This window comes from Mytilus galloprovincialis, chromosome 13 (assembly GCF_965363235.1).
Source record: "Mytilus galloprovincialis chromosome 13, xbMytGall1.hap1.1, whole genome shotgun sequence".
NCBI lineage: Eukaryota > Metazoa > Mollusca > Bivalvia > Mytilida > Mytilidae > Mytilus > Mytilus galloprovincialis.
Genome location: NC_134850.1, coordinates 25,547,842 through 25,563,896, shown reverse-complemented (window position 1 = coordinate 25,563,896; position 16,055 = coordinate 25,547,842). Strand labels below are relative to the sequence as shown.

The 16,055-nt window shown below is 32.6% G+C and overlaps 1 protein-coding gene across 4 annotated transcripts in view; it reads right to left on the bottom strand.

The window, feature by feature from the left end:
• Nucleotides 1–2,760: 2,760 nt before the first annotated feature.
• LOC143055845 (uncharacterized) overlaps nt 2,761–16,055 on the bottom strand; it is a 58,398-nt gene continuing 45,103 nt past the window's right edge. For all 4 annotated transcript variants that reach the window (XM_076228885.1, XM_076228886.1, XM_076228889.1 and 1 more), the window contains 4 exons: nt 12,343–12,450; nt 9,405–9,512; nt 6,350–7,537; nt 2,761–3,889 (listed from right to left, as the gene is read on the bottom strand). In XM_076228885.1, the coding sequence (XP_076085000.1) occupies nt 3,096–3,889; nt 6,350–7,537; nt 9,405–9,512; nt 12,343–12,450 (2,198 nt within the window). In that variant the 3' untranslated portion in view covers nt 2,761–3,095. The remainder of the gene's footprint in view (nt 3,890–6,349; nt 7,538–9,404; nt 9,513–12,342; nt 12,451–16,055) is intronic.

Below are 16,055 nucleotides of genomic sequence, written 5' to 3'. Positions count from 1 at the left end.
TAAATCACTCATAAATAACACTGTCACACGATCTACTTTGAATGTTATGATTTGTTCATAGGTGTCAGTTTAACAATGCGGAACCAATATGCTGAAGGTTATATTTACACACGCAGTAGTGGTTATGATAAGATTACATGCGGATAAGATGATATACGTTATTTCCTACAGATACACTACATAACATCTATGAACGATCGCATTATTTCAACATGTATGTTAATAACTTGCACGAGGAAAAAGGAACTATACAACTGACTGTACCAAAATGTTAACTGGTAAAAAGTAAACGTATTATCACCATTTAAAGAATGAATAAAGGAAATCACTCATTAACTAGAAGCTATTTTAGGAGTGGAAGTTTTCAAAGGCCAATGCGGTTATTTCGAAACAAAATCGGAAGTAAACAAAACATAAACTCGATCTGCAACTCGATCATAAAAGAAGACCTGCTTGATACTGCTCTGTTTACTCTGTTCTCTTGTTGTTTGCGCTTTCTCAATTGTTCTTTTTCTGGTGTATCTTCTCTAATTAGGCAAAACATAGTTAAAAAGCGTTTAATGGCAATACATCATATAAGCAGCCACACACCAATATTAGCCGTAATTTAGGAGTTGATCGATGATTTTTGTTTGTTTTAAACTATAAACCAAAATAGTGATTGTCGCCCAGGCTTAAATTGGCAAAGTAGTTTCTGAGAAGATTTTTGAAAACGTTAATGTTAATGATGAATGAAGGACACCAAGTGATCAGAAAAGCTTACTTGTCATTCTGGAATATTTTTTTCACATATTAAGATTAATAAGACTGTCTTACAAGTGAAAGGTTTAGCTAGCTGCTTTAAAACCAGGTTTAATCCAATATTTTCCACATAGAAAAATCAAACTTGTATCAAGTCAGGAGTAAGACAGTTGTTATTCATTCGTTAGGTGTTTTTGAGCTTTTGATTTTGCCATTTGATTAGAGATTCTCCATTTAGAATTTTTCTCAGATTTCAGTAGTTTTGTGATTTTTCTTTTATTACACTTGATACAATGGGTAACATAAGCTTAATATTGTCACTTTCAAATAATTGTTTCTTTCACTAATAACATTATAGTGCAGAGTTTACTGGACCAGCAGCTTATTTCGACGATTATTATCCATCCATTGATGCTCGAGGCAAAAATAAATAGAAAATCTTAAACCCAGTATACACGTTTTAGAGCTGTCAAAAACAAGAAAGGCCTAAGGTAATACAAAATCTCGATAAAGAATATGAGCTTTGTATAAGAGATTTAATTGATAGTGGCAATCATATCCAATGGCTTTGTCAGTAGGTACTTTTAAATCTTTTTAAAATAAAATGAATAACGAGTATAAACTGGCGCAAAATGGCAGCACAGTGCGCAAAATAGTACATACTACCAAAGCTTATATTTGAGATCTTGTTAATATCACTTTGATAAAGCTTAACAAATGTATAAAAAACTTTGAATTTTTCGAAAAACTAAGGATTTTCTTATCCCAGGAGAAGATTACCTTAGCCGTATTTGGCATATTTTTTTTGAATTTCCTCAATGCTCTTCAACTTTGTACTTTTTGGGCTTTGTAACTATTTTGATCTGAGCGTCTGGCGTATCAAATTATAATCCTGGTACCTTTGATAACTTTTTACCCAAGATGCTTGACATCATATTTGACCTTTCTGTTCTAAATTACTGCAACTGGTACTTATATATATATGGCGTTCATTATCAATGAACTAGCATATATTTGTTTAGGGGCCAGCTAAAGGACGCCTCCGGGTGCGGGAGTTTCTTGCTGCATTGAAGACCTGTTCGTGACCTTTGCTGTTGTCTCTTTGGCATATTCCCCATTTCCATTCTCAATTTTATATATTTTAAGAATAACATTGAACAGCTGGAATTCGTCTACTATTTTTGATAATGTAATAGCCAAACCATGTCTGATAAATATATTATATCTATAGCCCGATGCATGTTTTAGTAATTACAGTATTAGGATGACATATGAAACATCACTGCATTGACCAACATTTTTATATATTCACACCTCATGCCTATCCCCTAGCTTAAGAAGTAAAACCCAATACAACGCAATTGAGTGACATATTCAAATAAAATCAATGGCAATGTAAAGCTATGTATTTATAAATTGTAACCAGTCAATAAAGTTACAAATTGATAAGTGTGTGTTTTATCATATAACATACCTGTCAAGAAAACTTTATTATTAAAAATTACGAAAGTTACAGAAATAAGCATCCACGTTTGAATCCAACTGATCTGTTTTAAATAACAGAAATTCCAAGATTATTTAAAAAAAGGAGAATTTCATTGACACTGACAAAACCAAACGCTCAACTATATCGCCAATTTTAACAGATTCTTTGTTCATTTAATAATAGAAAAATGATGGAATAAATCTTGTTTTAAATCTAGACAAATCTCTGCTGGTATTATTAATATGTATGTCGTTCTGTTTTGTTGACATTTTGAGAACCCAGGGAAACGTCATGTGTGTACAACAATCCTTTATTAAATAACCTTGTAAAATTCTCAGCAGGGCACATCTTGATTCGACCACAGAAGACGTACTCTGGTATGGTCTTTAATAGCTTTCTACACAATATTACTTTTGTTAATTGCTAAAAGACACACTGTGGCCTGTAGTTATTGGCATCCTTTGCCTGTGTGTTGGTCTTAGATGTATATAGTTGTTTCATGAACAATCTCCTAATTTTTATAAGTTGAGATCAACATACGATTTTCTATGATGAATTGACAATTATCTTGCATCAGCATCAGCAGCAAATGCATTAAAATATTAACACATAATTATAAATTCATTTGTTGGTAATTTAATTCATATACTAGTACCACACATGATTTGATTAAAGTATGATTGGTAAAACAATAAAGTCAGCAATAAATAAAAATTGTCATCTATAAATTGTTAGTACTATTTCTGCTCACTTTTGTTTGGCAATTAAAATATAACATGTAGCGTATTACATTGTACGAAAACATCTGTAAAATAAATTTATAACTGTATGTAAACGTTTTTGCAATTCTTTTCATTCAGCGGAAATTCTACTTAATTTTGATTTTAAAATGTTTCAAAATCTCTTTTATAGGTGTTGCAATGCATCCACTTTGAGGATGATTAGCAATCGCCATTCCAATGCATCCAGCAGACGGCTGAACTGTATAAATGCAAGAGCCGGAGTCTCCAGGTTTAAACGGAATGTTTGATACATGTATCTGGTTGTACACCCTGCGTGAAGTTCTCTTAAGGGATTGCTGATCTCCAGTTCTTCGTAGAAATGTACGTTGCATGTGAACATCACTGAAGATGGAAGATAAATGACTAGTTGATTTCGATATAACCATTTCATCTATCATTCCATGAAAACACATGCACATTGGTTGATTTGATCCGGCACATGTACTACAGAATATTGCGTCCTCATGATTATTGTTAGTGTTTGTATTACCATTCTGAGATTGTCTTTTGATAATTCTGGGTAAAATATTTTTAATGATATCCAAAATTACAGATTTAAATTCGTCTGAGATGCTAGGGTCGCAAACTTGACCAATAATTGTCCAAATTTGGTCAGAAGTGATGTTATGAACTTGTCCTCTGAGAAGTTCAATTACTTGACCAACTTTTTCCTTAAATTCAGTAAGAATCACATTACTAAATGTTTGCTCTATTGATTCAAGGTCTATCGACTTTTCGTTGTTTTCCTTAACTTGTGCCTCAGCATTACATAAACCAGATATTGCCCCAACTGCAACTACTTCAACTTTTGGACATGGAATTGAATAACATAAAGGTTTGAAATCAATGCAGTTCTCGTTAAGATATTTTGATTTCATACCTGCAAAAAATAAATGTGCAGAATCTAAGTTACAATGCTGAATAGCTTCAGATGTGAGGAAAACTTGATCTTTTTAATATTTTTTAAAATGCAAAATGCACGCTAGGTATTAAACATCGCTTACTGAGGTTTCCTCCCTACAATTAATGAAATACAATATGATCTTTCCGATAGTTTTTGACAGAAAAAAAAATTTAAAACCATAATTTATAATTCAAGTGTTAACAAATAAAAGCATTGCTATGTTTACATCATAGTTCAATACAAATAAGAAGATGTAGTATGGGCGCTAGTGAGGCAATTCGCCATCCAGGTGAGCATGTTTAAAAAGGAAACAATTATAGGTTAAAGTACTTTCTTCAACACAGAGTCCTGGTCCACACCGAACAACAAGGCTATAAGGTGCACAAAAGATTACTAGACGTGTAAAACAAATCAAACAGCAAAACCATAATTAGAAATTTATATAAAATACGAAAAACGAGAAAAACGTATGGACCACACCAACGAACAACAACCACTGTACAACAGGCTCCTGACCATGGATAGGTGCAAACTAATTCATAGGGTTTAAACGTTTAAACAAGCAACAACTTTTTTTCTCAACCTTGAAACAGCAGTGTAATACCACAACAGGAAAAGACCCACTATAAAATTTCAATTGAAATGACTAGGGACGTTAAAAAGGAAAAAACATCCTATTAACAAAAACAATTTACACTGAACAAATAAATTTGAGATCAACGATACAATCTTAATACAATATTTATAAAAACAAACTATACAATGCTATAGGCTCTAAAGGTCCTGTGTTGTTCACTTTGGTCTATGTGCAAAACCAACAAAGGCCAATCTACAACAATGTAAAAGAGCATATACTCTACGACACATTTCTGTTTTAGTGATCCTGTTTTATTGATAACTAAGTCTGTTTAGTGTCTCCCTATCTTCTAAAATTATTTTTTAAAACACAAAAAAATCTTATTAAAGGGGCTGTTTAATTACTCCTTTATTGAGTGACAGCCTACTATCCAAATCAGCGAAATATAACTTGGTGTTGCTGATAATTTTTGTGATTTTAATTGTCTATAATCTATCTATAATAATTTTCATATTTTCATGAAATTCAAAACCCCCTAAAAATGATAAAAGGACAATAATTCCAAGGAGACGTTGGACAATAACCTCTATATTGTCTTAATTGTAAAACAAATCTTGCTGATATTTTTTGTTTATTTAAGTTTCTATCCATCTACATGTATGGTAAAAATCACCATCAGAGGGAAAAAAGTAAAATTACAAAAAATACTGAATTCGAAGAAAAATTCAAAACGAAAAGTCCCTAATAAAATGGCAAAATCAAAAGTTCAAACACACCAAACGAATGGATAACAATTGTCATATTCCTGACTTTGTTCAGGCATTTTGTTATGTAGAGAATGGTGGATTTAACCTGGTTTTATAGCTAGCTAAACATTTCACTTGTTTGAAAGTTACATAAATTTCCAGTATATTGACAACGATGTGTGAACAAAACAAACAGACACATTGAGACATTATAGGTTAAGATGTCAAAAATAGAGGTACAGCATTCAACATTGTGTTAATTGTGTCAATCAGAACAGACGTGCCTTAACTGATCATGAGTTTGGTCATAAACTGAAATTCATAGCATTACATGAATAAATCTCCTTTTAAAGGGGTGCAAATAGTGCTCAAAGTAATAGCTACTACCTTTCGAAACACTTTATCGCCGAAACGTACATATGGATAAAGCAAGTCATTTATCAAAAATACGAAACTAATAAAATATGTATAAGGAGTTCGATGGACTAGAGATTATGGTTAGATTCACTTAATTGTATATCTTGCTGACCATTTCAATATCATTTTGATACGGATAGTTTATCTATAATTCATAGTTTTCCTGAAATTTCATCTGAATGGCAACTATCGTGGTTCTAAGGCAAAAAACGTGCAAGGAATTACACGTGTATTAAAGCTTTCAAGAAAATACCCAAACCAAACTAAGTGATAAGAGAACACCTTTTAGGAGTCGTATGATAGTTGTAGTCCAAAGACATTTTGAAAGTCCCTACTACGCTTAGATTGTTCTTTATTAATTTTATAACAGTTGATACTATAACAGACAGTATCTAAATTAAACCAATACGTTTCCTTTCCGGGCACTGATGGTTGGAAATCAGTATTATTGGATACATTTTTAAAACTAGGAAACTCATGGGTGGTAGTTTCAGAGGAGAATCTTTTTGTAAAATGTAAGAGACGACAACGTATAATGGACAACGATCGATGCGAAGTTAAGAGAAACGCTCTCATGGTCATTTTGGAATTTTGAGATATTGTGCATAAACTTATATTGAAATGTCTAATCCTGTTTATAGGTATTTTCTGAACAAATCTTTTTATGAATTAATTGATTTTCTGGTTCCCACTTACCAAGATCTCTTATAGTAAATGCCTTGTCAATGTCATTAGCTAAGTAATCATTTTCATCAATTTTGCTTCTGTCACTCAATGTGATCAGTGCTGCATCTATACTTGTTTCTCTTTCATTGTCCATCTCAAATGCAATTTCACGTATCCTTCCGCATTCGTAAGGGATCATCTGTCCTTGGCCTGTTACTGATCCAGTAGAATAACATTTAACTATAACTCCTGCATCGTCATCCAGTGAAATATTGTCAGATGCTAAATCGTCGGCACTAAGAAAAACATGCAAGCATGTTAGGAAACAAACGTCTCCGCGAACTTTAACAAATCCACCGAGAGTGCCCATCTTATAGTTGTCAGTGCCTATTTTGTCACCAACTTTTAAATTGGCCATTAAAGAGGGTGTCCCTTGTAAAATGTCAGTAGGAAAACCACACACATCTTTCGGGAAATGCTCTTCTCCAATTGGAATGCACCCTTTTGCACTACAATATAGTTGAACACATGGCACATTTAAAATATAGTCAAGTTTGCCATTTTTATAGACTTTCGATTCTCTGAATGACTTGCAAATTAATGTAAGTTTGCTGTGTTTAGTAAACAATTCCTTGGCCATTACACTGGAAACTGCTTCATTTTCTGGTAAATGCAATGATCTATTTGAAGTGATCAATTCATTATAAACAGCAGATGCCTCAGAACTTAAAATATCATCTTTCTTAATAGATATGATCTGCAACTGACAGAACTGTTTAGGAAGCTGTGGACAAGCGTTTTCTAGTTCAACAACGATAACAACCTCTGTTGAACATGCTGATGACTTAAAACGTTTCGAACATGGACAACAAAAAGAGGGCCATATATCGATCAATTCTTTCAACAAAGATTGATACTGCAAGTAAAACGCTCTCGTTATAAACCAAGATATGGCTCTTGCACAATCTTTTTCGACTGTTTCTAATGCTAAAAACATCAGCTGAATAAGATATAGTTCACCTTTTACATTATATGTTATGAATGACAATATCAGTCTACACATCAAGCTAGATCCACTAAGTATAGAATATCTGAATAACTGATTTAGTACTGTGGATTCTAAGGACTTTCTGGTTTTTAAATGATGGGAAGTATATACAAGGCATGCAAATTCATCCGGCTGTGTCTTTTCCAATTCCGAAAGAAAACAATATGTATCTACAAAATAAGAATATTTAAAAAATTGGTTTAGAATCGAAAAATAACCACAGAAGTGTATTATTTCTTAATTGAGGTTGAATATATATAGGAGCAATAAAAGTCATCTAGGTAAAAAAAAAAATGTATGATAAACTAGAGCCTCTATAGAGCATGTGTCGCTCATCTTTGTATATGTGCATAATCAACAATGGACTCTATATATCCAACATTGTAGACAACAATAGAATTCATAGGACTAAATTTTCGGCTCTCCATTGACACCATTTGCGAGTATGGTCTAGAGGGAACGATGATAGTCCGTCGGAAGGGGACGATAAATGGCTGACCCGTGTTAAGAGAGAGCCATATCTCTTGAACGTATAATACACCCTTGTAGATTTCGAAAAAGATCAGGCTAATGCCGCTACAAGGCAGTTCTCGCACCTGCAAAGTGGAAAGGGATTAATATAAGTTTCAATAACTTGTTTCCCAATCCACTATAAATAAATATATTTAAACTATAATAGAATTCATGACAAAAACATTTTTTGTTGATCTTGAATTGTGGATCAATTTGTATGTTTAACTTCTCTTTATCTTATTAAATCTTGCTCAAAAACAAAAAAATGAGTAAACAAATCCTCATTTAGGCGTAATCACTAAAATGAATAATAGCAGTCTACGAACTATATTGGCAACATTTCTTTTGTTTGTGGATCTTGACTTGCTGATCTTACTAGGTTATATAAATCTTTATCTTTGTATTATTAATTGTAAGGCAAAACATAACCATATAATGGTAAAAATCATCATTAAAGGCAATAACTCAAATTAGAAAATTTCACCCATATTGTTTCAAATGTATACTTGTCTTGCTAGTCAGTTTTGCATTTGTAAGTTTCGACTGTCAGTTTTGCATTTGTAAGTTTCGACTGTTGACTTCTCTATGGTCGGGTTGTTGTCGCTTTGACACATTCCCGATTTCCTTTCTCAATTTTATTCTATTCTACTTTTAAAATTCTTAAGATATAAGGCAAACACACAACAAAGTGGTAAAAATTATCAACAACGGACAATAGCTCTACTGTGAAGTCGAATGATGATTTCAACAATGAATACGTATTTAAACATTGTGTAGATCTTGTTTTACTGGTCATATGGCAACTTAAAGTTTGTAACGATTCTCTCTATATATTATTGATTTCAAAATAAAAGGCAAAAAATGAAAAGAAATATTTTTAAAAAAGCTCAACATTTTGAACATTTTGTCAGTTTTTCTCTTTTTATAAGTGTTTTTCAACAAAATGGATAAAACTTAAATTTTAACCCTACAGTCTATTATTTGTCATGTTGCTAATCTTGGTTGACGGGTGGCGTCATCGAACACATTTAACAAAACTTAATACCCAATGATGATTGTGGTTATTTGATCAATTTTGGCCCGTTGGTTTTAGAGGAGAAAGGTTTTTGTAACAACAACGGACGAAGACAGACGACGGATAAGAAAAACTCACCTGGTTTGCGAGCTAAAACTATTGACAGTGTAATCTTTTATCATTACATTTATTTATAAAGTATTACTTTACTTTTATTTCCCATACCCGTTACCTGTACTTTCTATGTTATTCCATTGGGAAAATTGAAACAAAGATTGAAACGAAAACTATGAATGAATTTAAGCATGTAGTAGAGGTTGTGGCATATGGTTGAAGTGTTACATGAACAATGTTGATTCTCGTACAACTACAACTAGCTTACTTTTAAACATTAACTGGATATGCATAAGACATTGATTTTGATTATTATTATAATTACCGTCATCCTGAATACTTGAGAAGAAAGCTGTCCTGGATATGCATGAGACCTTTATTATTGTTATATTTACCTTCATTTATAACATTTGAGAAGAAAGCTGGCCTTGTATCCAAACGCTTATCTGGAATACAGTCTATGTACATTCCATCACACAGTAATGGTGATGTCAACAATGAGCCTAAAATTTATAATATTTAATGTGATAAAACTTTTATAAAATTCTGGTAAGAACTGTATATAAGAGAGCAGTTAGCAATGTAATTTTTCATGAACTAATATTTCTTAGGGGCATAACTCTTTTGAAATTTACATAAAACAACTTTCAATTGCTTACCTTTCACGTCAAACAATCCGTCATGATTTATCAAAAGTACTACATTGTACCTTATCAAGGCTGTACATGAATATTATATTCGTGAAGAAATCTTGACACGTCTTATAGTTGGCATAGAGAAAAAATATTTGAATCTGATAGAGAATTAATGCGGTCTGAAAACCCCACAAAATTGAAAATGAACCACCGTAGATTAATATTATGACGCAATATCCGAAATCTAAATACATAATTATAGATTCAGCATATAAAAAAACGGGAGATCAACTGTTTGGAAAAAGTAAAAGCATTTTGATTAACGATCAGTTGGATCTCAATGTAGATAAGTTAAATACCATCCCAGGGCCCAAAATTCAAAATCTAATTAGATTAGATTCGGTATATCAATGAACCTAATATATCCTATGTTTGTTGAAAGCAACCTATGTATAATTCTGGACTTGAAAGCTAATCAATCGAACACATTTTCTTTTATCATACTATGCTTATCTGAATGTGCTTCCAGGACTGCAGGGGTTTCATGTGAATGTGTAGTACGCAACTGTAGATAGCTTTGTTTTGTTGTTAAAGTTAGATTTTCTTTTGGACGTTGATAAATTGATGGTCCATGACTTGACTCCATTTCAGATAAATTTAGAAAAGCAATAGACTTAACTGTGTTCATCTGCAGATTTGATGATTGTCCTGATTTATCCATGCAAGTGAATAATTCATAATCAATGTTTTAGCTTATTTTGACAAAGTTGAACCATACTGGCTTCTAAAATTAATTATTATTTCACTATCATTTCATTAATGATTGAGCTAAAAAAAATAAATATATATCGTACCTAGTGCCCCTTTAAAAAAATTTAAATTCTTTCTTTTTGCAATAAAGAATACACTTACAGTTGATTACATAGGGAAAAACAGAAGCATATTTTTTTAGTTCAAGTAATAAACAATCTAAATCCTTTTTACTGTTAAGGAAGATCGCTTGTCATGTTTTGGGAATTTTGTCAGATTTTCGGAATCCTCTGGTTTTATTCATTTTAATCTCCCTTAAAAGAAAATGCCCATTGACCCCCATTTTTCTTTTTTATAAATCGTTTACATATATATGATGATAAGCCATCTGTAAAAGTCTTGTACAATTTTAATTATTTTTTAATTGTATTTAAGAACTTAAACTTGTCAATGATAAAGTTATTAAATTTCAAGAGAGAACATTTTCCCGCCAAAATGTCAATGGGTAATATCTCGAAAATAAGGACATTGACCTATATATATTTGTTTGCTCTTTTCAATCCTTTATAAATCCCCCATCAATATAAATTAGTAATTTGAAAAGTTTATTATTTTGAAACTGAGAAGCGAACTCTCTTAAGTTCATGATATACTGGTATCTCTGCCATATTTCAGAACAAAAATAAATCAACAGGTCCGTATTTCTAATAGCTGGGTAATCGTAGTTTTGAGAGTTCTTATATTTTTTTAAGACAATTTGCTGATCCATTGACAATACAATTTAGAATAGAATTGTCAAATAGTTGTAAGTAGTAACAGAGTAACTAAATTTGTTTTAATAAACTGTTATCACAAAGATATGTCTCGCCTTTTTTAAAATTTTGATTATGCAAATATTGAAATCAAAATAGCAATACTTTAACATTTTACACAAGTCATGAAAATATTCAAAGTCAATGAACCATGACTGAGTTACATGGCTAAACAATTTTCATGTAATTGAGATGTGTCAATGCTAATAAAACTGCTTACCCAATACTATTGACTTAGTATAAGTCATTCCCAAATCTAAATACAAAAAATAACTTGTAAACAATGTAAATATTTCAAAGTCAATGAAGCATGAAGATGGGATAGGGCTATATAATCTCCATGGAAACAATACTTGCAAATGTAAATAAATTGCATACCAAATATCATTAATTTAACATTAGTAGTTCATCTTAAACTGATCTAATCACAAACTAATACATATAAACTAAGACAAGTTTCAAAGCCACTAGACTGTGACTGAGGGGCGAGACCAAACATTCTCCATTGAAATGAGATGTGCCAATGCTTATACAACTGAATACCAGTTAAGATAGGCCTACCACTAATGGTTCCCCTTGAACTGACCTAATCACAAACTAATACATAACTTACAAAAATGTTCAAAGTCAAAAGACCATGACTGAGAGGGCGGAGCCAAATTATCTCCATGGAAATGAGATATGCCAATGCTTAATACAACTGCATAACAAATATCATTGACCTACCACTTGTGGTTCCCCATAAACTGAGCTAATCACAAACTAATACATGTAAAATAAGCAAAAGTATCAAAGTCAATAGACCATGACTGAGGGGACAGGGCCAAATAATCTCCATGGAAATAAGATGTGCCAATGCTTATACAACTGCATACCAAATATGATTGACCTACCAGGTGTGGTTCACCATAAACTAGACCTAATCACAAACTAATACATTGTTGACGCCGCCGTCGATGCTGCGGCCAGAAACAGCATACCTATGTCTCGCCTTTTTACTCCGTCAAGGCGAGACAAAAATTGCAAGTATACAAATTCTTCCCATTGTAGCTGCTCACTTAAATGTGAATTAAAAACAAAATCAAATAATTGCATCATATGTTAGCAAGAAAGGAGTTTTAAATAATTGAGTCTACCATGAGGAAAATTTGAGCTGTATTGTCCCATCAATGACAGAGGATAAGGTGATGGTCCTTGTCCTGGAGGTGCTCCACCAGAAGATAAATGGACAGGAACTTTGTCATCTGTTAAGAAAACAATGATAGAAAACATTAAACTCATTCAATAATGTACAAGTTATAAAATAAGACATGTTAGGAAAATCGACGCTATACTGCTGGCCCTTGTGTTGGATGGAAGATGAATGCAATATGATTTGGGGGTCATCTCCAAAACTAAAATACTATATCATATTTTATTACCTGCATGACCACTGAAATACTTTATTCATACGACATAGTATACATGCAAAACAATCATTTTTAAAGTCACAACATTAAATGTGAATTTTAAAATAAATTACGTGGGATACTATAGTATTAAGGATAACTATAACCATACATAAAATTGAGAATGGAAATGGGGAATGTGCCAAAGAGACAACAACCCGACCATAGAAAAAAACAACAGCAGAAGGTCACCAACAGGTCTTCAATGTAGCGAGAAATTCCCGCACCCGGAGATGTAACTGTAATTATCTATAATACTAAAAATACGAGGTCCAATTTGTCAGCCGTCATCACGTAAAAACGACGAATCAAAGAATTCAACTTAATATACAACTAATATAGTACACAGGTGTAGATTAAAAATTACACCACTCCAGCCCTTTTTGTTTTCCACGTAATTAATATTGCCAATAATTAAGAAGTTCCGGGTCGAGTCTGAGACCGATACCAATAGTATACTGAATCACCTGTTACCTGTTACCTGTTACCTTATCTGTACGTTCCGCATCTGACAGGCGCACCACCAAACGGTGTATTCAGGATTAATATGCTATTTACACGGGTCATAATCACAGGATTGACACTACTAAATTGTCAAATCGTTATCTATTGTAGTATTTTAATCCGTAAGACTTTCTAAGATAACAATACGAATACTAAAAATCTGGACTAAAAATAAGTTTCAATTTGTTAGCGGGCATGACGTAAAACAGCGAATCAAAGAATTCAATAAAATTGAGAATGGAAATGGGGAATGTGCCAAAGAGACAACAACCCGACCATAGAAAAAAACAAAAAAATCAACTTTATTTATAACTAATATAGGACAATGCTGTTGATTAAAAAATACTCCATTCCAGGACCTTTTGTTTTCCAAATAATTAATATTACCAATAATTGATAAGTTCCAATTCGACGGGTTCAAACAGAAAGATTTGAAAGCAGAGAAAATTGTGTATCTTATAATCGGCATGACTTTATCAGATGACAGTACTAATACTAAAATAAGGCTTGCGCATAGTTATATACTTTAATTCAGTCATGAACCCGCGATATCACGGGTGTGTTCTAGTTTGATTAAAGAATGCAAAATATAATAAACCCAGGTGCTCTGCAGGGTGCAGCTTTATACGACCACAGAGGTCGAACCCTGAACAGTTGGGGAAAGTATGGACACTACATTCAAGCTTGATACAGCTCTGAATTTGGATTGTGATCAAATTATTGACATAATATGAGTTTCTGACACAAAACAAATGTCAAGATCTTACAAATCTATTATGCAATAATTTGCAATCAAAGATTTCTTCTTCAACTTTTGGAAAATTTGGAATTTTAGAAATTTGGAAAAAAAATATGAAAACTACTACCACCCCCTTTCTGTGCTATAAATTCAAAACCTGACATTTCTTTATACATTATTTACAAGTAGTGTAAGGGAGGTAAATCCGAACATACCAAACCTTGTGTTCAAATTTCATTGATTTCTATTTACTTATACTAAAGTTATTGTGCGAAAACCAAGAATAATGCTTATTTGGGCCCCTTTTTGGCCCCTAATTCCTAAACTGTTGGGACCTGAACTCGCAAAATGAATCCCAACCTTCCTTTTGTGGTCATTAACCTTGTGTCAAAATTTCATAGATTTTTATTTACTTAAACTAAAGTTATAGTGCGAAAACCAAGAAAATGCTTATTTGGGCCCTTTTTGGCCCCTAATTCCTAAAATGTTGGAACCAAAACTCCCAAAATCAATCCCAACCTTTTTTTTGTGGTCATAAACCTTGTGTGAACATTTCGTAGATTTCTATTCACTTTTACTGAAGTTAGAGTGTGAAAACTAAATGTATTCGGACGTCGACGACGACGACGACCGACCAAAATGAAATGTTACGTTGCTAAAAGGTACACGTGGTGAGGAAAACATTTCGATCTTCTCTGTCTTTATCCAATTAGCGTAAGCCATGTCGTCATAATTCTTTCCGTACTTCTCGGGATTTAACATAACGCTTAGCAATGAATAAAACGAAAGTAATTTCCAGCAAAAACATTGAATAGAAGCATGTTTTAGTTTAGTTTTGAGAGGATTATAATGATAACAAGACTCAGCTAGTGTTGTCAGGAAGTGTCCCTTGAACACACGGGATCGTGCAATGGCGCAGCCAGGCGTGTTTGTGTGACTTAACAACAACAGGGTTAGAACTCGTCAAAACTAAATCAGTTGAAAATAAAAGGCCAAATCACTTATATGAAGTTCTAATAAGACTTGTCCCTTGTAAGGAACAAGTAAATCCAGATTTATGTAAATAAAATTAGACAAAAACATTGTTTATTTTTAGTTTAAGAGTATATAGTATATATTTCATTTTAGTTGATGAGTGAACATATAAACATTTAATATTGTGTATTGAAAAAACACAATACATTAAGAAGCTTGGTGGGGAAAATCCCAATTTGATATTTGCTTGAGGGGTGACTTGGAATTGATAATAAAATTGAACAAGATGCTCCGCAGGGCGCAGCTTTATACGACCGCAGAGTTCGAAACCCTGAACATTGGGGCAAGTATGGACACACCATTCAAGCTTGATACAGCTCTGAATTTGGATTGTGATTAAAAAGTTGACACAACACAGGTTTCTGACACATAATGAATGTGGTCTAAGAACTTTAACCTAAAAACTTTAAATTAATTTTTTTTAAATTGGACATTACCTATTATGACCAATATCCAAAATCTAAATACATGGTTAGATTCAGCATATATAAAAAAAAACCGAAGAATATAATTTTTGATGAAATCAAATAAAGTTCAATTTTGGACCGGTTAGACCTCAATGTGGACCAATTTGATAACCCGGCCCAAACATCAAAAATCTAAATACATGGTTAGATTAGGCACATATCAAAGAACCCCATATATACAGTTTTTGATAATTTTGGACCGCAATTCGGACCAACTTGAAAACTGGGCCTATAAACAAAAATCTAAATACAGGTTTAGATTTAGCATATCAAAAAACCCCAAGGATTTAATTTTTGTTGATATCAAACAAAGTTTAATTTTGGACCACGATTTGGACAAACTTGAAAACTGGGCCCATAATAAAAATTATAAGTAATTGTTTAGATTCAGCATATCAAAATACCCCAAGAATTCAATTTTTGTTGAAATCAAACAAAAAAAAACCAACCCCAATTTGGACCAACTTGAAAACTGGACCAATAATAAAAAATCTAAGTTCATGTTTAGACCAGAAATTAAGAATCTACATACACAGTTACATTCAGCATATCAAAGAACCCCAATTATTCAATTTTTGATGAATTCAAACAAAGTTTAATTTTGGACCCTTAGGGCTCCTTATTCCTAAACTGTTGGGACCAAAACTCCCAAAATC